We start from the raw sequence: 27378 nt of genomic DNA, 5'->3' as shown, positions 1-27378 counted from the left end.
CACAGAACCCCATCCACCCTGTGCAAAATAGCTTTCCTTCCTCACCAAGTTCCATAGCCTCCATCCCAGGGGGCCCAGGACACAGGGAATGTCAGCCCAGGACCTCAGGAGGCAAAAGGCTGTCCTTCTTACATTTCTGAGCCCCGCCCTCCCCTGCATTTCCACCATGGACTTCTTATTTCCCCGCTTTAATCCCCTTAAATAAAAAAGCATAATTTCTAAACAATAGTCATTTAATTGCTTGTACTATAGGGGTGGCGTAGGGGATTATAGGCACAAAGAGTGAATGCAGGTGTACCTCGGTAAAACTTTCCTTCAAAGCCTTTCATACAGTTCCTAAAGATGTGTGTCATGCGCCTTTCCCGACCCATGTTGATGTCAGTGAAATGGTTCTTGTGAAATACCATGCAGCACCATGGAGAAAAACCCTTGTGGTTTATGTACTCCTTGACAAGGTGGTTGGGGCCAAAATGGGGATGTGCATTCCTTCTATTGCTCCACTGCAATTAGGGATCCCCATGTTGCAAAGCTATCTACTATGGTATCCATGTTTCCCAAAGTCAGAACCATCTGAATCAGAATGGTATTGAGTGCCTTGGCTACTTGCATAAGAGCTCCCCCACTGTAGATTTTCCCCACTCCAAACTGATTTCCAGCTGCCTGGTAACGGTTTGCAAGTTTCCAAAGGGCATTTGCCACACACTTCTCATTTAGGTATTCTTGAGCTTCAGGGTGGGAGACAGCCATTGGCAACATTTCAAGAAAGCAACCTTGTGCATTCAGTTTTGCAGCTCCTGCTGATTGTCCCATAGCTGCATCACAGTGCAGTTCCACCAGTCTGTGCTTGTCTCATGGCACCAGAGCTGGCCTTCCACTGTGTCCATAGGATTGACTGTGGCGGCTGTTTGCCTCAGTGCAAGGGCTTGCATGAACAGTGAGTTCGTGCATCAGGCAGCCGCACAAGGAGGGGCAAGTGGGAGCCAGTGCTCACTGGAGCCACCTGCCCCTCAGAGGAGCGCTGGTTCTGGTGCTGTAATAGAGGCAGCAGCATGGGAGAGTGGGGGCAGTCGGCTCGGTAGGAGCCAGTACGCGTGGTGGATCCAGCTTGAAACTTCCCCGTGTGTCCTGTATGCCACCTAACCCCTGCTTCTGGGAGGTGGCAGCGAGGCGGGGGGGGGGGGGGGGACAGCACTGGCTTGTGTCTCATCCCCCTACTGTGGCTGATAGAGGCAGCAGTGCTGGATGGGGGAAAAGGGGCGTGTAACCGTGAGGGTTAACTGATGAGCCCAGTTTCATTGGTTAACAGTGTACACAGATGGGGGACTGTTCCAGCTGTTCAGAGCAGCCTGCAGGCAGGGGCTGCTCCCACCTAGCCAGTTACCAATTACACAGGATTTTACATAACTACTCTAGTTTTTCCTATGTCAGAAGGAATATATGTAAAGTAACCACCAGCTCCTCCTCAGCACTGCACGCAATGTTTTGAGAGATCTGCAACCCTTGAACTCAGTCAGTTCACCATTTGGTTCTCCTGGTATCAGAGATCTATCTATCTATCTTATCTATCTATCTATCTTATAAGTGCCTGAGCTGGGGAGCGGGGAGGAAGATGGCATGATTCTGGAAATTGGAAATTAGTAAACTTTGCATTAGTAATAGGGAATAAATTGAAACTACAGGTTGAACCTCTGTGGTCTCGGATTCTCTGGTCCGGCAACATCCATGGTCCAGAAGTTTGCTGGGCTAGTGAAGCCCACCGGGCACTAGAGCCCACAGCCAGCCAGGCTGGGAAGCCGGTGAGGGCACTGGAGCCCGTGGGGGTGGGGAGCACTGAACCTGCAGCTGGTGGGGCCAGGAAAGTGGTGGTGGTGGTGGTGGTGGGGGGGGGAGTGTAGAACACAGCTGGTGGGGTTGCAAGCGCCTGCAGGGCTGCTGCCAGATCTCGTGGAGCTATGGATCCCATAGGGGTGCTGAAGCCATGGGGCTAGGTAGCTGGGCAAAGGAGCCCATTGGAGAGGCTGGTAACATCTTCCCCCCCCTCCCCCCCACGATCTTCCCTGTTCCAGAAAACTCCTTTGGTCTGAGATCCATTAGGTCCCAAGGGAGCTGGATGAGGGAGATCCAACCTGTATAATTAAAATAAAATTATGGAATAACTAAAAAGTGGTGCTAATTTGTTCCTATTACATATTTTTATAAAGGAAAATTATGCTTCTAAAGACACTAGAGTTCTTTAGCTGTATCATCAAATAGTGGGTGAAGGAGAATTGGCTGATCTTCATTTGGATTTTCAAATTCTTTGACAAGGTATTTCTTACCTTGTGTCTTAATTTTCTCTAACTTTTGCTGAGGGAAGAGTACAGTTGGATCAGAAAATCAGTAAAACAAAAATGAAGTAGGCATAAATGGTCAGCTTTTAACACAGCAAAAGTTTAACAGTAGGGAATCCCCAAAGTTCTGTGTAAAGAAATAATAACTTGTGGTTAAAACATTGAACTGGAAATCAGGCAATTAAATTTCCAGCTGTGCTGTAGGCATCCTTTGATCTTAGTCAAGTTGCTTAATTGCTTTGTCTATAGTGACATAAAATAAGATTGGTGCTAGGGATGTAAACGACTAGTCAACTATTCAGTAAGCAGAACGTATCAGTTAACGAATGATGTGACTAGTCGCTTTTCTCCCCCTTGCTTCCTTTATCAGAGAGAGGCAGCAAAGGGGGGAGCCGGGGCTGGGGGGAGCTGGCTTAAAAGCTGGTTTCCCCGCAGCACCATCTGCGCGGGGAGTAAGGGAGGTAGAGGCACAGAGGGAAACAGTGCAAGCAGGGACTGAAGCAGTCTCCACTGGTGTTGGTTCCACTGTGATTCTGCTTTTGAAATGTACAAGAGCCCCCGCCCTTTCAAAGGCTCAGACACCTCAGAGAGTGTGAGGCCAGCAGGGGAGTCTTCTGTTGGTCCCATGCTCTCTGCGGGGCTTCTGCTTTTGAACTGTAGCTCTCTGCTGGGCTCTTGCTATAGTCCAAAGATGGAGGCACCCTTATCGAATAGTTGATGGGAATCCCATTGACTGTTCAATTAGTTAATTTAAATTTTAATATCCCTAGTTGGTTCTCATCCTCAAAACACCACTAAGAGGTAAAATCTGTTAATGTTTGTGAGATACTTGGATAATACTGGATGTGTGTGGGAAAGAAAAGAATATCTAAATGGATCAGTTTTTAAATCTACAGCTTTGTGTTATTTCTTACTGGTTCTAAACTTGTTGTTTTGCCTACCTTATTGTAAAGGCATTGGATTAGGTGACATCTGGTGGTCCCTTCTATTCCTATGTTTCTTGTATTAAATCACAGAAAGCTTTTTTTAAAAACAGCCTCTACTGGAATTCACTGCCCTGTATATCAAGACTGCAAGGGTTTAGTGGGATTCAAGAATTGATTAACACGCACCTAGATTAGATTAAATTCTCAACATTAGAAGAGAATCATATTTCTTTAGGTGGTTAGTTAATGCCCTGAAAGTTCTTATCCTAGGTGTAATGTGGAAATAAAAATACAGGTTGAACTTTTGTAAACTGGGACTCTCTGATCCTGCAACATCCATAGTCTGTCATGGCCACAGATATTCCGAGACCAGAGAATCCCGGTGGAGCACTTGGTGCCTAGGAAGGACTGGTAGGGTTGCGGACTGCTGTCAGTGAGCTGCCAGAAGGGCCAGGAGCCTACATCCCCACAGCTGAGAAGTTGGGCATGCCCCAGTGGGGTTGGGAGCCAAGCAGGGCTGCTCATCTAGGCTGCCCGGCATGCCTCAGCTGGGCCTCTCAGCAGAGCAGAAGCCTGGCGCGCTGTGAGATGGGTTGCCCAGTGTGGGAGGTGGGGACTGGCAGGGCAGCAGGGCCTGCGTCTGGTCTAGCGGGGGGGCCAGGAGCAGAGGGCCCAGATATGATCTCCGTTGGCTGGCAAAATCCCTCATCTGGGACTGGTCAGATCCAGAGGGTGCTGCCCCAGGGAGGTCCAACCTGTATTTTCTTAATTGTACATCACCACGAAAATTCCTATATTAGACGCATTTGTCAAGATGCTAGACTAGATGAACCTCTGGTCTGATTCAATATGGCAATTCTTATACTCCTATTGCAATTCTCCAATTTTCAGAGCAAATTCAATATCCTGAAGTGCATGTTGTATTCTTTAATATTTAAAGTATGCTTCATGCAATTCCTTTTATGGATCCCTAGCCAGTGTTAAGAAAAAAAAAACCTAGTCTATTTTCACAAATCCATGTCATTTCCTAGTTCTCAGACACTAGCACAATATGATGTCTGAGGTACTCACAACCCAGATATGTTTAACGCCATCCAGCTTTTCATTGGAGGCATTGCAGAAGTGTGAAGTTTAGCTTTTGTGACATAGATTTTTTTTTTAAGTCTAAGCCTCTAATATGGTCCTATATAACATACAGACTTTTGTCATAAAAATGGGTTTAAGAAAAAAATTGAAGTTCATGCTCACTAGTGATGATCATAGCGTGGATACTTTCAAGATTTTAAATACCTTCTATGTGTTTTTTCTTAACTGGTGTATAATCTGTATTTATTGAAGATGTGATTGTTGCAAAAGGCTTTTTTCTTTTGTACTTAAATGAGGGCCTAGTGCTAAATATGGTATCTGTGGACCCAGGATGTGTCACATACAATATTACATCTTCTGGGATAAGAAAGGGTGAAGCTGTACTAAGTTTCAGATGGGAGTTGAGGTTTTAATATATAAAAATGTCATACTTGTCTCTTAAGCACATGGAGTTATTCTGTGCACCACTATTACAAAGATAAAATTCAAATGTACAAACATCATTGGGTGTTGCACTTGGATTACTTTGATCCTTTGAAAAGACACTCTTCCTCTTGAGAAGGCTTTATTCTATTTACAAGTCTTCTCTCTCATGGATTTCAGTCTTAATAATTAGCAAAGAAGGTAATTCAGGCAGCAAGTCCTGATCCCGAATTGTACCATTACAGCTCTGTAAATATTAATGTGATGCCTTGAACATATGATTGACTTAATCATAGAGTGTCAAAGCTTATATTTGAAAATAAATAGCTACGAAATCTAGCAACAAGCAGAAATGAAAAATGGTAGGTAAGAGAATGCAATTAGCATTCAAAATAGTGGTGTTCAGTCTGTGGCTCTCAAGAGCAACTGTTGAGAAAATGCATTTAATTATGAATTAAAAGCATGTTCCCTGTGATTCTTGAAGTGTTTGAATTGGCCCTGTTGCTATGGGAAGAGGCAAGGAGCACCTCTTACTACTATTTGTTCTAGAACATTTGCAAGGGGAACTGGGTGCACTGTTTAGCAATAGCTGCCCTTTCACCTGTTGCAGCACCCAGAAGCTCCCTTGCTGGCTGCTTGCTGCTTTTGTGGAGAGATGGGAGGGGGGAGAGTTTCTCTATCCCGCTCCTCTGCTGGGCTCTAGGACTCCCAAAGGAGCAGGATAAGAACTTAACTGGCTCCCTCCAGAGTCTAGGGGAAGGAGAACATCTTTTACTAGAAGCTCCACTAAACAGTCATCATGGGAAGTCCAGGGGAAGAGGAAAAACAGTTCCAGATCTGACAATCTGGAACAGGTTTGTCAGTCTTGTGTCAGCTTAAAAATGTCTAAGGACCATTCTACAGGCTGGCACTCCCTGGTCCAGCACTGTCAGGACCTGATTGGTCCTGGCTGAGGGATTTTGCTGGACCAGGGGAGGTCATTTCTGGCCCACCTGCCCCTCCAACACTGGCCCAGCTGTCAGCCTCATGGCTGGCATTACCCCTGTGCCCTGCTGGGACAGCTCTGCTGCCATCATGTGCTGGGCTCCTGCTGCCCTGCAAGCCCATTGGGATTCTTTGGTTTTGGAACATCCATGGTCCCGTTTTAGAGAGTTTCAATCTGTAGAGCCAGATCATTGTGCACTCAAGCCACTTTCCACTGCACCAGGGCTATGGGTAAGAGGCATATGGGCTGTTGTTAGTTTCACAGCTGCTGGTGGATAGGCTGCGCTGCAGGGAGGGGGACTAGCAGGTCTCTGTCACCTGAACAGAACAGAGCAGAGCACCTGTTCTAAAATGTGTTGGCCCCTTCATCTTGACCTGTGATAAACATTCAGACTGAAGATTTTCATCTTTGATATGAGACTCTTCCTGCATTGCCTTCTCTTGGAAAAAGTGAGTGATTTTGAGAACTTTGCAGTTTGTACTGCTGTCAATGTAGTCTGTGTAGAGAACATGTACAGCATGCACAGCACTAGCCTCATGGCTATGCAAGTATTCCATTGTCTTGATCTCTATTCGTTCAGTCCCTGGCCTATCCTTGTAGCCACAATGGCCTTGTGCTCTGGAGACTGCCAAAAATTCCACAATCCCATGGCCTGACTTCTTGTCCTCTGGATAGACAAGTTGAGTGGAGAGTGATGTTTTCCTACATTGCAGCATGAACAAAAGGGTGCAGTGGTTACCTTTTTCTTTGGGAGGGCACTAGAAAGCGTGGCTGCACTCAAGCTTGCATAATGCAGCATAGATGCTGCAGCCCCAGGTTGAGACCCAAAGTTCAGCAGTTCCTCACTTGCAAGTTACAAAGGAGTGTAAATGCGTAAGCCCTCTAACAAACCCAGGGTCTTCTAATCTTAGGACTCAATTGCTCTTGGCCAAGAGAATGACTTTCCAGTTAGAAATAATCCATCTTGTCTCTTCAGACTGAAAAACTAGTGAGACTGTCATCCAGTGTGCTCTACTTGGTGTGTCACTTGAAGTTCATGCAAACTTAAGCTGATGCTAAATGGTTGCTGCCATTTAGTTAATTGGAATGAATTACATCTGATGTACCAAGGTCTCCATTGATAACCAGTTCCTTTTTTGGGGTTCGACTAGGGATATCGTTTTGACATCTGAAACCTAAATGACGTGACCCTTTGTTACCTTATTGCAGTGTTGTGGCAATGGACACTAAAGTGTTCTGTACCTCAGCTTCATTAACATCCCTGGTGTGGCGCAATCTCATTCTGTTCTCTAGGTCTTCCATTTTTCCTGTTTCTACCATCCAAACAATGTTGATGTTAGTACGCAAGACCTTGGCCCGAATTAATGCTCGATCAAGCTGTTTGTTGCTTTTTCCTTATAAAGCCCTTTCTAAGGCATTGTCTACATGGAGACTGTTACTTTGGGACCTACAAAATCTACCCTATTGAAAGCTCACTTGTATAAGTGAGGAAAAGTTCCCAATGTTGTTATAATCTATAATTTGTGCATACTTGAAAATAAACCATCAAAAATAGGTTGAGTAGGTTTCTAGTAGAGGAATATTGCAGACAAAGCAGTTGGATTAGTTCAAACTGATCAGATGGTTACTGCTGAAATTGTGCTTCATTAAAAATTGAAGATATGGAACCAGAAGGTTAATAGACTAAAACTGGTATAATGGACATTAAGCCTAAATTGTGGACAAAATACTGAAGAGGTGACACATGCTGTCCATTTCCACCCTTGGATATTTCTTAGAGTAGGGAAAATGTCTTTCTCTCCTCTTCTCCCTACCAGTACCACCTTGCATCCCAGTTAATCTCCTCTTCCCTTACCCAAAGCTTAGAAGGACTAGACCAGAGTGTAACTTTCTTCCAGAAAGAATGAGAGCCAGCTGGCCTTGCTCATGTTTTTAAGAAATTGTCATCTCTGACTGCTAAATATCATGATACCCTGGTCTCACTCCATCAGTGGAGATACCTAATTGCTAGCATTGTGATCCTATTTTTCCCTTCCACTCTATTTTTTTCTCCAAGCCTTCTGATTTTCTCTAAGCCCTAAAATCAGTAACATTGTCAGCCTAGTAAGGTGACACAACCCTGCCCTCTCTGATATGAAAAGACCCAACAGATATCCCTGACTGGAAAGTGAACGATGGTAAAAACAGGTGCCATCATAAGCCTGTCAGCCAACGCATCCATTTTCCATCAATCTGCCATCCAGTATTCCAAAGATATCAACAAAAGCCATATTTCCTCCACCCTTGTCTGCTGAAAACTGGAGAAGTGAATGCCCCTTATATAAATTAGGACTGAAAGTAGAATTAACCCTTTCCTTTTCATCAAGAAATGTTGATTTGAAAATAAGAAACTAATACTTTGCCTCCGAAGAGAGACAGACACTTCAAGGTTTTGATTAAGTGTGTTTTGTATAATCACTCAACTGTCGTTTGAGTAAAAGGCTTGTTTTAAATTTCTTAGTCTTGGGTTTAATCAGTAAACTTGTAAAATAATGTTTTTTTGGTGTTTGCCTGGTAACTGAGCAAAACCAAGGGCCCCATTTAAAAAGAATCCCAAACCTGTATCACTGTTTAATGTTCAGAGTTTATAAACAGCTGTAATTCTTTAGGTCTTGAAGATCAATATCCATACATCAGAACAAACATGGCAGTTGATTCTTATTTTGATTTATCTTAATTCAAGTTAAGGCCCTTCTGAATAATGTCAGCGCAATTTATCTAATCTGACCTAACATTAAAAAGTGTATTAACTTTCCTGACACTCCCCATGTAAGCAAGCTCTGAGTCTAAATTAAGCCACCAGTCAATGCTTTATATAAGGGCTTGCAAACACAGGGAACTATTGTGGAACAGCTTATTCTGGTGACTTTCCCTATTGGACATTCAGTACAAATAAGAACACTTTATTCTTGAGCAATTTTCCCATGAAAAAAAGCTCTTAGGTTTTGTCTAGATTAGGATTTAAAAGGGTAATGTTAGACTGAGTCACCTAACTCAGTCTAGTTGGCAGCCTCTTCAAAAATCCTGGTCAAGACAAAAGCAGCTGTGTAATAGCATATGTTCTCCCTTAGGCTTTCACTTGAGAGAGCCTAGCCCTAGCATATGCTGAAGTGCAATTGCTTTACCTTGGCTGGGGTCGTTAAAGATGCTAACTAGAGCTACATAACTATCGAAAACTATACAGCATGCTGGGGAGTGTGGAATCCCTCTCCTGACACCTTCAAAAACTTTTAAGATACTTTTTGTTTTAGCCACTGTAATATGAAAACTATACAAAAAGAAAAGATCTGCCCTGGGGTTGGAGAAAGCATTACAGTATCTGTATAGCAGTGTAGCTGTATATACTGCTGTATACTGTGTGAATGTGCCACACAGTTGACTTGCTATTCAAAGCAATTAAATTAAAGCAGGCATAAACCATACTGAGCAGTACACAGCAGAACAAAGAACCGGGTGTGGTATGTGAATTGCATGCTTCATGGAACATCAGTTCCTTTGAAAGTGAAGACGTGGCAACTTCACTTACCAGCAGCCAGCTCAGCCAGTAGTAATCTAGCAACAGCTCAAAGAGCCTGACTCCCTCAGCAGCAACTAAGGTCCCAGGAGTACTTGGGTTCAGGTGAATAAATCTCACACAATTGACTGAGGATAAATGGTCCAAACAGTATTATGTGAGACTTCAATTATTCAGCTTTCAAGACAGCTAATCTATCAAGGCTCTACAAGAGCAAAGAATTGGGATGCAGACGTGCTAATGAAAAGCTATCTGAGAGGTTCAAAGGCTTGGCTGCAGAGCAGTAGTCAGAATAGGTACTGGGCAGGGCGGATAAAATGCATTTTAAAAATGTTTTTATTTGTCAGACATTTTTATTTTTTTAAAACCAATACTTCATTTCTCATTTAAAAATAACACTTACAATTAAATCTAGTCACAAATATGCTACACTTACACTTAGTCTCATGAAAATGAATTAATGACTCTTGTCTGTCCAGCCTACCTGCCAGCTCTTGCTTCTTGAATGTTCTGGGCTTCCAATTTCTGTTTCTCAGCAGACAAAAATTAACCTGTGCAAAGACCGACACAGGCTGGATAGGCTGTTTTTGTTCTGGGCTTATGTAGCGGGGAACCAGGGCTAAGCATAGAAGAGAACATAAGAAGTTCAAGATGGAGACAATATATAGGAGAGGAGGGAGGCAGCCTAGAAAGAAACATTGGAGTAGACTGGAAAGAAAAAGGGAAGACATTATTCAGCTCACAACCAACACTTCCCCCGCACAATATTCCCCCACACTTTTGGTACAGAAAAACTGTCATGACTCCTGGGTATATGAGAGAGACTGGGAATATTTTAAAGAAATTTATTCCTTGAGTAAAAAAGGAAAAATATCAAGTGTAAGCAGAACAAGAAAATGATGCAGGGCCTAGTTGCAAGAATGAAACATCATAAGGAAAACTTATTGGCTGAAAATGATGTACAGGCAGTCCCCGGGTTACGTACAAGATAGGGACTGTAGGTTTGTTCTTAAGTTGAATCTGTATGTAAGTCGGAACTGGCACCCAGATTCAGCCGCTGAATCTGGACACCAGTTCTGACTTACATACAGATTCAACTTAAGAACCCCAGGCGTCCCCAAGTCAGCTGCTGCTGAAACTGATCAACAGCTGATTCCAGGAAGCCCAGGGCAGAGCAACTCTGCCTCGGGCTTCCTGTAGTCAGCCGCTGGTCAGTTTCAGCAGCGGCTAACTTGGGGACGCCTGGGGCAGAGCAGCTCGGGTGCTGCTGGGTTGGTCCAGTAGCGTGGCCACTCCTCGGCGCTACTGGACCAACCCAGCAGCACCCCAGCTGCTCTGCCCCAGGTGTCCTGATTCAGCCACTGCTGAAACTGATCAGCAGCGGCTGAATCAGGACTCCTGGGGCAGAGTAGCTGGGGTGCTGCCGGGTTGGTCCACCTGCTCTACCACAGGCCCTGGGCTTTGCTCCACATCTCCCTGGTCTGCTGGGGGGGGGACACTAGCTGCGTCCCCCCCAGCAGACCAGGGAGATGTGGAGCAAAGCGGCGGAGGACCCGGGCCAGACCCGCGGCGCTTCCAGATCAGCTGGAAGTGCCGCGGGTCCGGCCCCGGGTCCTGCGCCGCTTTGCTCAGCGTCTCCCTGGTCTGCTGGCTCCCGCAGCAGACCAGGGAGACGGAGCAGCTTTTTTCGCCCCGGAGGAGGCGGGCAGCGGGACCGGGCGTCCCGCCGCTCCAGTCCTCCGGGGTGAGAAAATCCCCGTTCGTAACTGCAGATCCGACGTAAGTCGGATCCGCGTAACTCGGGGACTGCCTGTAGATGAAGACGTGGATATGACTGAGTAGATCAACTGGTTAGTAGTTTAAATAATTTTGCAACACATAATTCTTCGAGACCTCTCTGCCTTTGATTTGTCAAATCAATTCCCAAATTGTTTGCTGTGTTGGATGTTGCTAGGAAAAAAAAGTTAAGCATAGCTAATTCTTGTATGTTGAATTAGTTACCTAGGTTTGGAATCTCTTACTCAAGAATACAGTACTGAAAGCTGCAGTGAGAAATCTAGAGTTGCCTGTTGTCACTGAGTGTCATTTTCTTATTTTATATTACACTAGGGCAGCGGTTCCCAACTGTCAGGCTACGTGTGGATGGGCGCTGGGTTGCAAACTGCTAGCTACCAGACCGTGGTGGCTCTGGGGGGTAGGTTACACTGCCCAGTGCCTCTCCTCCTGCTGTGGCTGTTGCCCCACCTCTCAGCCAACTAGCATCAAGCATGGGTGAGGTCTCTTCCCAGCTGCAGAAAAGCGATTTGCTGAGTGGCGAGAGGGCCCCGTGGAACCCGGTACGGCAGTCGTAGAACAGTTGCGACCTAAGCAGAAGTGCTCAACTGGCGGTTGGGAGGCAGCGCAGGGCTAGGTGAAGGGGGTGAGGCAGGCACTAGGGACTCTGAGGGTGAAGCTAACACTGAGGGACTCTGGGGTGTGGGGCTAATATTGAGCACTGGGGGTGTGTTGGGTGCAGTGGGGCTCTGGATACAGGTACTGGGAAGCCTGGGGGTGGAGGCTTTATGGAGCGGAGGGCTGGCACTGAGGCATTTGGGATGAGGGGCTGGCACTGGGGGGCTCTAAGGGCAGGGGGCTGGCACAAGGCGGTTGGGTGCGGGGGCTCTGTGGTCAGTGGCTGGTGCTGGGGGGTAGCGGAGGGGTGGGGGGCTTTAGGGGTTAGGGCTGGACCTGGGGGGTTTTGGGGTCCGGGGTTTTTTATACCACGGACCAGCCAAACCCATTCACAAACTTTTGGTGGAATGGCAAAATGTTATTTGCATATTCATTATTTGCATAATAAATATGTAAATAAAATGTTGCTGGTTCACCAAAAGTTTGTGAATGGGTTTGCTGCTCCGCAGTTTAAGAGATTAGGAACCACTGCACTGTCCCTCTGGGGGGGTAGGTGTGTGGTCAGAGGAGAGGGAGCAAGAGTGGTCTGGGGGCAGGGGTGAGCTTTGGGGTTGGTGTCTGGCTGGGGGGAGGGTGCAAGAGCAAGTGAGTGCAGGATCAGGCAGGGATTAGGTGTCTGGTCGTGGGGAGGGGGCAGGAGCGGCTGGGGTGTGGGGTCTCAGGGGAAGGGGTGAGTAAGCTGGGGAAGGGTTGGGCTCAATGGCAGAGGGTACCTGGTGCTGCCCATAAATGAGGGGTATAGGGGAGAGCTTGGATGGCAGAGGGTACCTGGTGCAACCCAGGCGTGTGGGGGGGGAGTGAGAAGAGAGAAAAAGAGAAGCAAGGGCGGAGCAATTCAGGCAAAAAGTTATGTTGAGCAATTCTGATTTGTATCACAACACAGGTAGACTTGCAGAATGCTTGATTTAAGTTGTTTCTATTGCTTACAGATACTTTACTACTATGGATAGCTGAGACACAGCTTCATTATTAAATATGCCTTGAGATAAATTTTAATGTCTTTAAGAAAAGGTTGTGGGAGTTGCTACTGGGAAAGAAATGCATAAGAATAATTCACTTTAAGACAGGAAACATAAGAGCACCCATACTGATTCAGAACAAGGGTCAATCTAGCCTAGCATCCTGTCTTCTGAGAGTGGCCAGTGCCAGGTGCCACAGAGGAAATCAACAGAACAGGTAATCAACAAGTGATCCATCCACTGTCAGCCATTTCCACCTTCTGGAAAATAGAGGCTATGGATACTACTCCTGCCCATCTTGCCTAATATCCATTAATGGACCTGTCCTCCATGAATTTATTTAGTTCTTTCTTTAATCCTGTTAAAGACCTGGTCTTCATATCCTCTGTCAAGGAATTCAACAGGTTGATTGTTTTGCATGAAGAACAACTTCCTTTTGTTTGTTTTAAACCAGCTCCCTATTACAGTAATTTCATTTGGTGACCTCTTGTTCTTGTGTTACGGGAACAAGTAAATAACTTTTCCTTATTTACTTTCTCCACACTAGTCAGGATTTTATAGACTTGTATCATATCCCCCCTTAGCCTTCGCTTTTCTAAGTGAAAAGTCCCCGTTTTATTAATCTCTCCTCATATGGAAATTTTCCAGTGCCATGATATCTTTCAAGATTAGGCAACACAGTATTCAAGATGTGGGCATACCATGGATTTATTTAGAGGCAATAAGATATTGTCTCTTATTCTCCATCCCTTCCTTAACCATTTCTAACATTGTGTGCTTTTTGACTCCTGCTGCACATTGAGTGGATGTTTTCAGAGAACTATCTCTGAAGTTGTAACAGCTAATTTAGTCCCCCTCTCTTTGTATGTACAATTGGGATTGTTTTCCAATGTGCATTACTTTGTATTTATCAACATTAAAATTCACCTGCCATTTTGTTGCCCAGTCACCTGGTTTTCAGTCTGCTTTGGACTTAACTATCTTGAGCAGTTTGGTATCACTGTTGACCCCTTTCTCCAGGCCATTTAGGAAAATGTTGAATAGGATTGGCCCTGGTATGGACCCCTGATGGACATAGCATCCCTCCATTTTGAAAACTGATGATAATCTATTCTTACCCTTGGTTTCCTATCTTTTAACCAGTTACCAGTCCATTAGAGGACCTTCCTGCGTATCCCATGATAGCGTACTCTCCTTAAGAGCTTTTGGTGAGGGACCTTGTCAAAGGCTTTCTGGAAATCAAAGTATACTTCCCTCCATCAAAGAAAGCAGGATGTCTTTCTTGAGTATCTAATTAAAATCTCTTGATCCTGTGTGAAAATTTAAAACTTATTTTGAAAGTCTTCAGCAAGGGCTATGGTTCTCACTGGGAGGTCCTTTGCTTTTTAATAAATAGCAATCTGCATATTTCAGTTTCCATTGCAAGATTCCTCTAAACTGTAAGTGCATGCTTATGTTCATTTATGTATAAGTGCACATTTGTTGGTTCAGGGAGTTAAGTGCTAACATCTATAAAAGCTCTTCAGCTTTCTAAGCCAGATAGTTGAACAGGCAAGTGCTGCCCAACCAGTCTGTTCTGGATTTTCTTCATACCTTTAAAAAAAAAACCCACCAAGCAAACAAAAACAAATATCCTTGGAAAAGAAAAAAATCCCAACAACATCTAATTAAAATAAAAATGCAGTATGTGGTATATTAAATGTGTTGCTATTTTATTTAATGTTGCTGTCTGACTATAATAATTAAATAATACCATGGTCATGAAATCTACATAGAATTATAAAATCCTAATTCCTCCCTCCTTCTTGTAACACCCTTCTAGATACTTGAAAACAGCTATCATGTCCCCCCTCATAAATTTCAAGACTGCCAATTTGACTGCTCATCAAATCTTAGCCCTTGCATTTTCTCACTTTCATCACTTTGCTGGCATATTGATATCACCTTTAACTCACTTCTTTGCAATACAATTTTTAAAAATTCTTAGTCTTCAGTGCAATAATTCCTCTTAAGTCTGATTCTTCTTCTTTCCAACAGGTACAGTTCTTATAAGAAGTAACAATGGTCAACTAATGTTAGTATCTCAACAAGCAATAGCTCGAGCACAGAGCCAGACACAAAATAATGCAGGTACAAGGCCATCAATACCTACCAGCACACCTTCAGTCAGGATTTGTACTATACAGGTAAAAAATGTTCAAACTGCTTGATTTTGCAGTAACTGTACAATATTATGTTTCTTAATGTGATGTATTTATAACTTCATATTTGCAAGCATTGTAGAAGATTCATTAAACATTAAAGAATGAATGTCACTGTATCTTACTTTCATACCAAAAAACTAGACTTTGTCAGTTTAGATTATCAGTAAACATTAGCTTCACTGTGTGTACACAAACTGACTAAAATATTTCCATCAATTATAATCTGAATTTACAGATAGGCAACGTTTAAAAAAATTCTACTTGTACTTGAGTTAGATTTAAAAATATTTATTTTGTATATTATAAAGCTTTCAATTTTGGAATCTGTCATTAACTTCCTGACCTTATTATCTGACTCGTCTACCCCATATCTTCTTGAAACTGAAAATTAAATTGATGAATGAAAAATCTTAAATATACCAATCAATTGAAATTATTAAAAAATACAAATCTGATTGCGTAAAGCCTATTGAAAGCATACCCTGGATTATAAAATTCATGTGATGAGAACTTTTGACATTAGAATTTTAATAGTCCTGAGAAGTAGTTAAAATTAATCGGGATTATCTGCACTGTTAATAGAAGACCACTTGTTTAAATATTTTTGATATTTTCAAATGTATTGATTTCATTTACAACACAGAAATAAAAAGTATACAATGCAAACTTACTTTTAATCAAAATATGACTTTCTCTGTAAAAATAATATTTTTCAGTTCGACTAATACAAGTACTATAGTGCAATCTTTCTCATGAAAATTGAACTTAAAAATGTAGAAGTATGTTTAAAAAAACTTAAATTTAAAATTTTAGATTCTGCAAGTTCCCTCAGTCCTATGTCCTGTTCAGTCAATCGCTCAGGTAGATAAGTTTGTTTGCATTTGCAGGAGATAATGCAAAAATTTAATGCATACATTTTTAAATGAGTCATCAGCATGGAAGCATGTCCTCTAGACTGTTGGACAATGCATGAAAAGGCATTCAAATGTTTATATCCAGCATGTAAATACCTTGTAATTGCGCCTACGAAAGTACCATGTGAATACCATGTCTTTCAGGTGACACTATAAATAGAATTACATTTATAGGAAGTAAGAGGCAAACAAAGTTGTTTCTTAATGATTGGCTGAAGAAGTAGGACCAAGTGGACTTGTCGGCTCTGAAATTTTACGTTTTTTGTTTTGAGTGCTGTTTTAAGAACTAAGCGTGTTTAGGATTAAGATAAGAAGACCGAGGATCTAAAGAGGATTGTGGTCACTAGTTCTCCATGTTCATTGAAGGTGGGACAAGAAGTAATGTGTTTAATCTGCGGCAAGGGGGGTTTAGATTAGATATTAGGAAAACTTAAACTGTAAGACTAATTAAGCACTAGTATACGTTTTCAAGGGAGAATGTTGCACCCATGTTTTTAGGAACAGGTTAGACAAACTACTATCATTGATGGTCTAGATATACTTCAGTCTGCCTCAGTGGACGTGCTGGACTTGATGGCCCTGATTTTCTGTGATTCTATGTGTATAGCTGAAAATAGAGAATTTTAGCCTTAATGTGTGAACCATGAAGATATGGACGTACTACAATGAAAAGTAACTGGAGTATTTCTCTTGATGACACGGTCAGCATCTGATTACTCCTGAACTAAACAGTAAACATGCCTAAACTATTTTGTTTAGTGTGTTTCTGGTCTGTTTACCTTGTTATAATATAGGTAATTCAGTAGGTTTATTTACACCTGCACACTCATTCCCAAATTCATGGATTAAATTAGTGAATATTTTTAAAATTTTACCTTGGGCAAGAGTAAGTTCTAATTTAGGTAAATGTTTGCAACTGTATTGATGAACTAAAGTACTATTTTATGCTTCCTGTATCTTAGAATGTTCTGTCTTATTTTTTAAGAACACTGGCACCAATTTACTAAAAAAAGTAGTAGCGACTCCTGTGAAAACAGTATCTCAAACAACAAATTCAGTTGCATCTACTGATCGAAGACCTGCTGTAGTACAGGTATGTCTTTAGCTTTTTTCTTTAGCTAACTGTGGGTCATTCTCTAATATTTTTCCACATAAAAATGAAGATTATATAATGTTTAAAATTTTACCTGTTTGTCCAAACAGCTTAGGAAAGCCAATCATCTAGATTAGAGAAGAAGTGTGAGGAGTTCAGTGTGAGCTCGCAAGTTTGCCTCTCAACAGAAGTAAGTCCAATAGGAGAGTCCCTCATACACTTTTTCTCTCTGGGACCAACATGGCTACAATAACACTAGATGATTATAGACAAAGTGGCAGTAGCTTGTATGTACTATCTGATTTTAAAAACATTGCTATGGAATTTAAACACATTTCTATCTAGCTATTTGGATAGAAACAGTTGTCTCAGTATAGTGGTTTAATATCCACAGCAGTACTCTCAACAGTCATCTTGTTTTGAAAGAATCTCTTGTACGTCATAGCCTAAAACAGGGCTACCTGTCTCAGTTCTGAAGGAACAAAAAACCTCGAATAAACATTGAATTTAGCAAATTAATCCATTTTGTACTAAAATACTCTCTCTATCTAGGTGGCAAAGAAGCCAGCAGGGTGGGGAGGTTGGCTTGAGGGAAGTCTGACATGTTAACTCTGCTCTTTCCCATCATGAAAAGACAGTATAAATGGACTTGAGTTCAAAGTCCAGAGTAGCTAAGCAGACCCATTGGCTGTGAGTTCTAGTCTTGGCTGTCTGATAGGAAAGAGATTTCTTAGCTTACAGCCATAATTAACAGATTTGCCTTTCAAAACTGTTCTGCTGTTCGCAGATGCCCACATATATTGGCAACAAGATCTGCTTATGATATCATAAAAAAAGGCTAAGAAGGAGAGTCTTTCCCCCATAACGAAGAAGCACAGCTTAGGGGGTGGAGAGGGAGAAAAATATGGCAGTGGCTTTATTTTTAATATTGCCTATTTAATTTATACTCATTGGGGTAGAATGCACCCATCAAAAACAGAGATGGGTGTTCTGCATTGCTGTTCTTCAGTTTGATCTAATTACAAGCACTTGCAAACCTTCTCATATGCTGGTGATCTCTTTAGACAAAGATCCTCTCATGGACTTTTCTGGTCCAGATCCCACACCATGGCTGGCTACAGGAAGATAGGCTATCAGTAGGGGAAGATACATTTGTTTAATCTTAAGGGTGAAGCTTCTTATTTTGGTCTTTGCTGCCCTATCCTCCATCCCTATATTTAATTTTGTGTCTTTGTTTGGTAACAAATCTCACTTTATTTGCACACACCCTCCTCCCCTGCTGTTTTAATTTTGCCATCCTTTTGTAGTTCGTATCCCTCTTCTGTTCAGTTTGCTATTGGCATGTTTGGTCAGTTAAGGTTTTACATTTTCCATAAGAAACAGCTGACAAACATGGACACCTCACAGCCTTTTACGAAAGGGTGCTTAGAGGCTTTTGGTTTAAACCCCCAAAATTCCTGGTCACTCTGAGTCTGATTAGGCCAGAAGGATCACTGTTTGAATAATGACAGCTTCTTGTACAGAAGCAGCCTTATAAACTGCCAGTTTTCTAAAGGACTGAAATCTAAACACCACTGCGCAAAAGGGAAAAATCTTCTTGCCCTCTCTCAGAAATCCTGAATAAATGTGTAGTATAAAGTGCTCCTGCCACTGCAGGATCATTCGCCTGCGCCTGGCCATGAATCAGCCAGTGAAGCAACATCCAAGCTTGTCTTGAACTGCCTCTGACAAAGGAAAGAGGGGAGCCCAAGAGAGTTATTCTGTAACTGTCATATGAAATTGCCAATGTCAAATACCCTGCTTGCTAGCAATAGTCTTGACAACATCAGAAGACCAAAAAGAAGTAAAAACAAAGCATGGCATCATCAACAAGAAAAATTAATATGGGGATACAATGCTAAGTTAAAATAACTTACAGTAGTTCCATATAGGAATGTAAGTGACTACTCAAGTAGTCAACTACCCAGTAAGCCTAAGCCAGTGGTTCTCAAAGGGCGGTCCATGGACCACTAGTGGTCCACAGCTTGAGCTCAGCTCCTGCTTCTCCCTCATGTAATGGGAAGCCTTTGTTGCCACTGCAGCCTCGCAATTGCCATGCAACTTCAAGGCTGCAGCACCAGGTCCAGTTTACTGCTCGGAGGGTGTGCAGGGAAGTCTGAGGTGAAGAAAGCCTCGACCTTTCCCACCAGATGGGCTTGCGGAGAGGTGCAGAGTGCCACTCTTTTGTCTGTTGAAAGGTTTCTGCCAGCTCAGCAAGCGGCAGCTGCCCTGCCATCTCCTGCTACCTCACTCCAGGGGCAACCCTGAGCCAGGGGAAGCTCAAGCTCAGCTGCTGCTGGTGACCTCCTGCTGCTGCACTGAGGGGATAGGTGGCAGAAGAAAAGGAGCCCACAGGGCCGTTCCTAGCAAGCGGGTGGCGAGCACAGCTTCTCCTGCTGCCGCTGTGGTCCAGGTGGCTGCTTCGGAGCTCTCCAGCGGGGCGCTGGGAGGGGTGAGCAGGCTGCAGTGGGAGGTGTGGCCGATGGGAGTGGGTGGCCAGTTGCCCTGCCTGTGCAACTTGGTGCTCTTGTGGGCAGCTTTCTCCAGCTGACATGGTGCTGCGGAGGAGCAGTGTGGGGTCCCGGGAAATGCTGGTGCTGACTCAGGCCACCCATCTCCCTCCTGATAAAGAGAAGGCAAGTCCGTGGCTACAACACGGCAGGGCTGCCTGCCTGCTAAAAAAATGTACTAGCAAGTGCAGGGGTGTGGAATGCATGTAGTCTATAGCATTAACCTAAGCTTTTGCTTATTGGTTAATCAGTTAATCAACTACACTTTTACATCCCTACAATAAATATATTACCAACTCAATAGTCCATCCTGGCTACAGAGGTATTCTTATTCCTCTGGTGTTTCAGCTTTAATGTTCTTAAACCTTGAATCCCATGCCTCCCTCTTCTCTCACCCCAAAGTGCGCAGGCTTTCTCGTGATCCCTTCTGGGGAGAATAACATTAACTATCTAATTAGCATCATCCTGGGATACTGTGATTCCAAGAGAGCAACTGCTCTGCATACAAACCTTTTCCAAATAGGCAGGGTAAAATCCACTCTTACAAGATCTATCATTTTTGTCAACTTCTCCATTGTCCACACTAAAAATGAGTATCCTGTCAAAAGTAGTGAAGTTCAAGAGGCAGGTGATAAAATCATGTCACCTTTTTTTAGATGAAGGTAGGCTTCCTGACTCCTTCCCCTCAGTTTACAGAACACTGATCTTCTCTTGACCTATAAATTATACCAAACTCACAAGAGTAACTCTAGAACAGCAACTTCTTCTTTTCAGCCCCAAAACATAGCAACTAAACAGGTATGTACTCTGTCCCCCACCAGCCCTTTTCCAATCCATCTGTGTCTGAGATTCTCTTGCCTGGTCAACCTCCCTATGGTCATAGATCTGTTGAGCCAGTTCCTTTGAATAGACAGTGGTGGCAAAGATCCTGTAGAGAGCTGTTAAAGTGTACCAGCAACAGAAAGCTAAGCTGGCATGCTTTCTTGAAATTGCTCATCTCTTCCATATCAGATGGATCAGCTTGTGGTTATTGGCAGCTACGTGGAGACATGCCTGCTTGCAGGAAAGACATGAAAAGAGAAATTGAAAGAATGATCACATAGGTCATAAATGTTCAGGAATTTTTTTCTGATTCTGAGAAGTGACCTCTTAAAACAAAGCCAGTGTAGCTCCTCCTTACTCAACATACATAATTGATATGTATCCAGTTATGCCTGTTTACTGCATTGAAAGATGGGTTTTTAATACTTCACTCGTTTGTGCAGTGTAGAGCAGAGACAACAGATGAGGACGTTGAATTCAGCTTTAAAAACTCAAAAAAAAGTTGATTACCTTAACTTTTTTTTATTCTGGAGAGATTACAAGCAATGTGACTGACTCTCTGAAGGAAGGAGGAACATATTAATTGGGGAAACAAGACTGATTTTTTTTTTTAGTTTGAATAAGATTAATTTGCAGTACATAAAGCACATAATATTAATGATTATCCTTGCAAGTTTGAGACAGATGTTTAATTTTGTGTGGGGATATGGAGTGACTTGATGACTTAAGAAAAAATACTGTTTACACTTTAGCAGTACATGGCACATGTTTGTGAAGTTGGGAAGGTATCAGTAAAACAAGTCTTCACTTTTTTTCTTCAGACAGCAGCTGCAACTAACAGTGTTATGACAGTTACTACTGTAAAACCTCCAGGGACTGGAACACCTGTAAAGCTTCCTGTTTCAGGACCACCTGCACCATCTGTCTCCCAACAAGCAACCTCTGTCAAAGGAGAGGGCACAACAGTAGCACAGCCCAACACTTCCACAGTAAGGCAAACAAGTAGTTTAAAATATCACTGTATCTAAGCTTCTGAGGTTGAAAGTCAGTGCAGTGTGTAACTTTCCTTCACTTCCACAACCAGGAAATGCTAGAGAACGTGAAGAAATGCAAGAATTTTCTTGCAACGTTAATAAAGCTGGCATCTAGTGGGCCTCAAGCCCCAGAAATGGGACAGAATGTGAAGAATCTGGTACAGCATCTGTTGGTAAGACACTTTTTTTAAATTCAAAGTCTTCTTGTATCAGTATTTAATATTTAAGGTATTACTTTGCAAAGCGCTTTGCATAAGTTAGCTTATTCTTTTTATCTCCCTCTCCTCTGCTATCACTATTTGTTTTTTCTGTTCAAGTTAAATTCATAAACAGTGCTTAGGTTGTTAAGTGAGGCACTCTAAAACTAAGAAAACGCATGGGAAATCTGAACTCTGGCAACCTTAATTTTGCCCCTTTGTGCATATGAATTATTCAGGCTTTAATTAGATGATCATGTGCAATTTTTTTACACAACCTTTTTGCTTCATTCACTGTACTGAACTAATCAACTGTCAAAGTATCATAAATTAGTGTGTATAACCCGCACCCAGGCATAAACTACAGTTTTTCCTGAATGTGTAAAAAGTTTTAGATAACCTGCAGACGTGTATAATCCGCGGGTTATATTCACTACTTTAAGGTAATTACATATACCTTCTGCCAGTGAAGGGAATGTAAAGCGCAGTGCAGGTGAGCTGGCCAGCCTGCGGGTAGGAGCCGCACTTGTAGCCAGGCTCTGCGCAGCCACAGCCAGGCGCAACCCACCCTCAACAGAACTGAGTAGGCAGCGTAGTCAAGTAAAAAAATAAACTTGTATACCCCGCAGACATGTATATCCCGTGGGGGGGGGGGGGGTTGTAAAAACATGTATAACCCACGGGTTATATACGCTAAAAGATGGTAATCTGACAGTGCTAGCATATGGGATTGAGGGTTAAACTCACTTGGTTTCAGATTCTCCCTGATAGAAGCCTTCATACATTTGACTTGTGGATGGATAGGTTCTTCCCTGCGTCATCTCATTCCATACTCCGTTAGTTGCATTTTCTTTTAATTTTCTCTTGTTTTCTATGACTTATTTGTAGTTGCTTACTTTCACTCTGCTTTTATGGTCCTACCTTAGAAACTAGATACCTCCATTGGTGGCACTGGAAATCTGGTTTACATTGGGGAGGTAAAATATTAAATGATCAATCAATAACCATTAGTCTTATTGTTAATATATTGCTGCTAACATTAAAGCAGATTGGTGACAGCCCCGGGATCCTAATCCCTGTGGTGTGGTGCTCTTGTAAAGTGGTTAACTGTTCAGAGATGAAATAAAGGAAACTAATACAATATTTCACTTAACTACTATGACATCAGTGAGTATTAAAAATCATATGAATAAAACTATTTGGGAACTCTGATATTCAAGAACTTTGTAGTCTTTGGAATTCCAATAAAATGGGATGTTTTCTCTTTCCTTTTAGGTATAATTTGAAATTATTTCTATTTATGGTTGGATCAACTTCATATAAAAGGTTTTCCTTATTCTCTTTAGGAAGCAAAAATTGAACCAGAAGAATTTACAAAAAAGCTCTATGTAGAACTCAAGTCTTCTCCGCAACCATATCTGGTTCCTTTCCTTAAGGTATGTTTCTGTGGTGGCTCTCAAATTTGTAGTGGTTACACTTTAAAAAAGAAAATCTTTTGCAATATGAGTCTGAAATTATATCAATGACTAATCTATTAAGTCACATCTATAGCAAACTTAGTGAGCAGAAAATATGCCAGTGTTGTCTTTGTTAACCACTTCCTTACTAATCCCTTTCTTTTGATTGTTGCATCCCACTTCCAACATCACAGCTTGTAGCATTTGGTCCAAAATAAGAATGTTAAGGAGTAGTTGACTAGTCACTCTCCCTCCCCCCGCCTTGCTGCCTCTTATCTGATAGGCAGCAAAGGGGTTGGGGGAAGAGAGGATACTTCAAAGCGGCAGTGCCACACGGAGCCCAGGATCAGCTGGGGACTGCCCAGCTGACCCCGGGTTCCGCACGGCATTTCCACAGAATCTGGCATCAGCTGGGGGAGTCCCCCGCTGATCCCAGGCTCCATGCAGATGCTTCCGCTTTGAAATGCACAAGAGTCCCCAAAGCTGGTATGCCCACGTGCATCCCGGAGTCTGCGGGACTTTCCTCTTGCCCCAGGCTGTATGCCAAATTGCAACTTTGATATGTACAAGAGCCCCCTGTGGGGCTCTTGTACATTTCAAATGAGGAATACGGAAGTGCCTATCAACTAGTTGAGTAGTCAATGGAAATTCCATCAATTACTCGACTAGTAAATTAATCGATATTTAATATCCTTAGTCCAAAACTTATACTTTGAGGCTTGGGGTTTTTTTGTTGTAAAAAAATCTGCGATCAGTAGAGCTTTTGAAAAAAAAAAGTTATAAAAAGTTAGTTCCTTAATATGCGGTTATAAGGCTTGAAATCCATGGCTGTGTTAAGAACCTGATAGCAAAATGAAGTCATTTCTGTTTCATTATCTGAGCAGCAAGAAATGAAAAAGAAACTGAGCACAAATAGTTGCAAATCAGACAGATGTGTAAATTCATTCACTGTTAATCTAAAGCGTTAACAGAGCGATACTTGTTTACAAAACTTTCCAAATTTGCCATCTTCTGGGGGGAGGGCCTTTGGGCTAATGCATGATAGTCTTTTTGATGAAATAGCTGTGACTTTAACTTACTTCCTTCGAGCAGCAATCTTACCCCTGCCTAGGGCTCCCACTATCTTACTGCTATCAGGTAGGGGACCTCTATCACAAATGATAAAAAAAGTAGTAAAAAAAGCTGCAGAACTGAACTTCAGTGAAGGACATGGGTACTCTACTGAAGAAGCTACAACAAAAATATACACTCTTTCAGTTCACTTACCAAAGTGCTTACAGATCCAGTTTTCAGGGAATGAAACAATAATACATCTAGCCAAGAAAACTAACCGATATAAAACATGCTCCCTTCTTACAGAACTAATGTAGATCATCCCAGAGCTTATGTTTTTGCTGATACAATGCTAGAAGCTGTTCTTACTATACTTAGCACTAATTCGTGGGGAATCGTATTGCAGTTGTTCTAAAACTTAATACCCAGGCAAACATAGTGAAAGTTGTAATCCACACATTGCAGAGCTGAATAAAGTTGCACATTTAGGTATTTCTCATGGAATAATAGTAACAGTGCTATAGTTAAAAAGTGAGTACTGTCTGTCTTTAGGTTCCTTTGCTATCTATAGTTAAACTACGGGTTGGACCTCCCTGGTCCAGCACCCGCAGGATCTGTCTGGTCCTGGACGAGGGAGTTGGCCTAACCAGGGAAATTCAGGCCTCCGGGCTCTTGAGGGGTGCCAGCCTCCCCGCAGACTCCGCCAGTCTCATGGGTCCTGTTGGCAGGCTCTGCAACCTCTGCCACTGGGAGTCCAGGGGCTCTTTGGTCCGGCAACATCCATAGTCCTGCCAGACCATGGATGTTGCTGGACCACACTGTTCCGGACCAGAAAGGTTCAACCTGTATGAGCTGGAAAAAAAATTTTTTGCACAGGAATGGTCCAACCAGGGTACTACAACCAGGAAAAAAAGTCCAGGACAATTCCCTAACCTCATTCAGCCAATTTGATCTAAAGCCTGATAGTAATTTTTTTTTATTAGCAGTGAATCATGTTCTCCCAAGGGATTCATTCTATTATAAGGCAAAGATCTGACTTAAGTAGTAGTCAGTGAACACCTGCACCACTCATGAAAACAATTCTCTCTGCACAGCTGTACACAGAGGCACTTGTATCCAAAGCTATTGTGTGCATGAAACTTCACAGAAATATATCTGCTCACCTAGTATAGACATAGTACAGAGCAAAGATCTCTCAGCCTAGGAGAGAACAGCAATGTGGCAGAACTGGGTTAGGCCGTGAGAGGATTGCCACTTCTGTTTCTCCAGCATATTCTACTACTATGCAAACTTCATTGGATAGTAACTTTAGTTCTTTAAACTAAGGTAATCTGTCAACTATTGAGCTAATATCTTTCAATAGTAATGCTCTGTCAGGGCTGTTTCCCACTCTGGCACTCTGAGTGCAGAAGATGGGGGCCCACAAGAGACCTTAAATACCTTGCCTCTATAGGCTCTGCTTACAAAAACTCCCCGGAGTCACAGATTCACTGACTTTTTTGGGGGCTGGCGGGGGGGGGGTGATAAGTTTATTTCACTAAGTGAACCCAGGAAGAAAGCACTTGGACTTCTTCCAGAGGGGTACCCCTAGACTCCTTTGCCACAAGAGAGCTTGAAAACAGAGACAACTGCAACCTCTGGTAGCTGACCTCTTAGTCTGAGGCATGCAGTCTGAGGCAGGCATACAGACAGACCTCCTCTTTCTTTCCAGGACACACGACTCAAATCGTTGCCTTAAAAGAGGCGATTTTCTTAAAACAAAGATAGACGTGATAAAGCATACTTAGTTGCTAGGTGTTACAAAGTAACTGAGTGAAATAAATTAAAACAGAACATCTCTTAGTGAATGGGGAGGGAAGGCATAGGTTTACACAGAAAAGTGTAACCAAACAACCAAAACAAAGAAAAATACCCTGATCACGACTAAATATACACTTTTCACTGTACTAATGATCCATGTCAATCTGTATTTCAAGGTCCAGTTCATTCCCACAACCAATATTTCTTATAGGCACGGTAATTCTGATTACAACATCTGCTTCTTCCAGTCTTTTACTTAGAAAACACAAAGGAAGAGCAGACCAGGTATCTGTATCCAATTCAGATTTCAGCTCTGTATCTCATTGGTTCTTCTGGCCCTTGCTAACTACCTAAGTTTAACCTTTTAGTCACTGAGTGCTGGCTAGCACTCCTCTTATCCATCACATCCTCGAACTTCTTGTCAGTAAGCTTACCGATTTCAGTCAGTGCCACTGTATAGTGCTTAATGTAAAACTTGGCATTTGTGAGCTTAAGTAATACCATTTCTTAGTCTCATTTTTTGAGCTTTTCTTATAACTTTTGCAAAGGGCATTTATGCAGAATAAGGGCTTTCTACAGTGACTTTATAGTGTGGGGTTGCAGCTTGCCCAATTACAGTAAAATATGCAGTTACTTCATCTCTACTATTCTAGAACATTTTCCCCTCTGACTAGAACCTCAGATATGAATCACTGGGGGAATGGAGAATGTATGCAACTCTAAACAAAATATTATGGTTTTTTAAAATTTACACTGAATAGTGATGTAATGCGGCTTTGAAACTTTACTATGCAGAAGAAAAATGCTGCTTTACCTTTATTTTTTAATACTGTAGTTTACTATCAACACAGTACTGCACTGTTTCCTTTTTTTGTCTCTGTTGCTGCCTGATGGCACACTTCCAGTTCCAAATGAGGTGTATGGTTGACTGGTCAGTTTGTATCTCTGCTATTGGTAATGTTGAAGTTCTACTGTATATAAATTCTCACTTCATAGCTTATGAAATGAACATAGCATGATAACTGAAACGAGCACTTTAACTGCATATAGGTTGGTCTCTGATGCAAAACTTACTTGTGTGAAAGCTTGAAAAAGGTTAATTAGCTGACATGCCAACCATGACTTTGCAGCCAGTATAAACCAGGCTTATGCGGATGAAATCCTGTGGATCATAACTAGTTAAACGATGATGAATAACATTTGATTTGGTGAGAAGTACTCAGTGGTCTGTAAACTGACACACAATCTAAAGCAATTCTTAACATTCATGTTCAAACACAGTAAACCTTTGTCATGGATACAAGCTGTTTCTAGTTTCTTATCCTATTTGAGGTGTTATTTTTTTTGTTACTTAAAAGCATAGATTTTTATCTAAGTTTAGACATTCTTAATGTGTAACATACAAAAATGTTTTCATTGCTAACCTTTTTTCCTCTTCAGTATAGATATAAGCAACACTGACATATAGACTAGATACTTTTTTTCTTTAATCTTCAAGAAGTCCACAGCTGGAATGCCTTTAAATCTCCTTGTAATGTAACT

General features: G+C 42.3%; 1 protein-coding gene across 2 annotated transcripts in view; it reads left to right on the top strand.

The window, feature by feature from the left end:
- TAF4B (TATA-box binding protein associated factor 4b) overlaps positions 1-27378 on the top strand; it is a 122368-nt gene that overhangs the window by 8477 nt on the left and 86513 nt on the right. The window contains exons 2-6 of one of the 2 annotated variants that reach the window (XM_075920812.2): positions 14751-14899; positions 16817-16924; positions 21117-21284; positions 21380-21502; positions 22873-22962. In XM_075920812.2, coding sequence (XP_075776927.1) covers positions 14751-14899; positions 16817-16924; positions 21117-21284; positions 21380-21502; positions 22873-22962 — 638 coding nt within the window. Of the gene's footprint in view, positions 1-14750; positions 14900-16816; positions 16925-17034; positions 17115-21116; positions 21285-21379; positions 21503-22872; positions 22963-27378 lie in introns of those variants that run through there. The other variant, XM_089776284.1, reaches the window with a different exon arrangement.

This window comes from Pelodiscus sinensis, chromosome 2, assembly GCF_052426305.1.
Source record: "Pelodiscus sinensis isolate ZL-2025 chromosome 2, ASM5242630v1, whole genome shotgun sequence".
NCBI classification, from domain to species: Eukaryota; Metazoa; Chordata; order Testudines; family Trionychidae; genus Pelodiscus; species Pelodiscus sinensis.
This window is presented reverse-complemented; position numbering and strand designations above follow the sequence as displayed.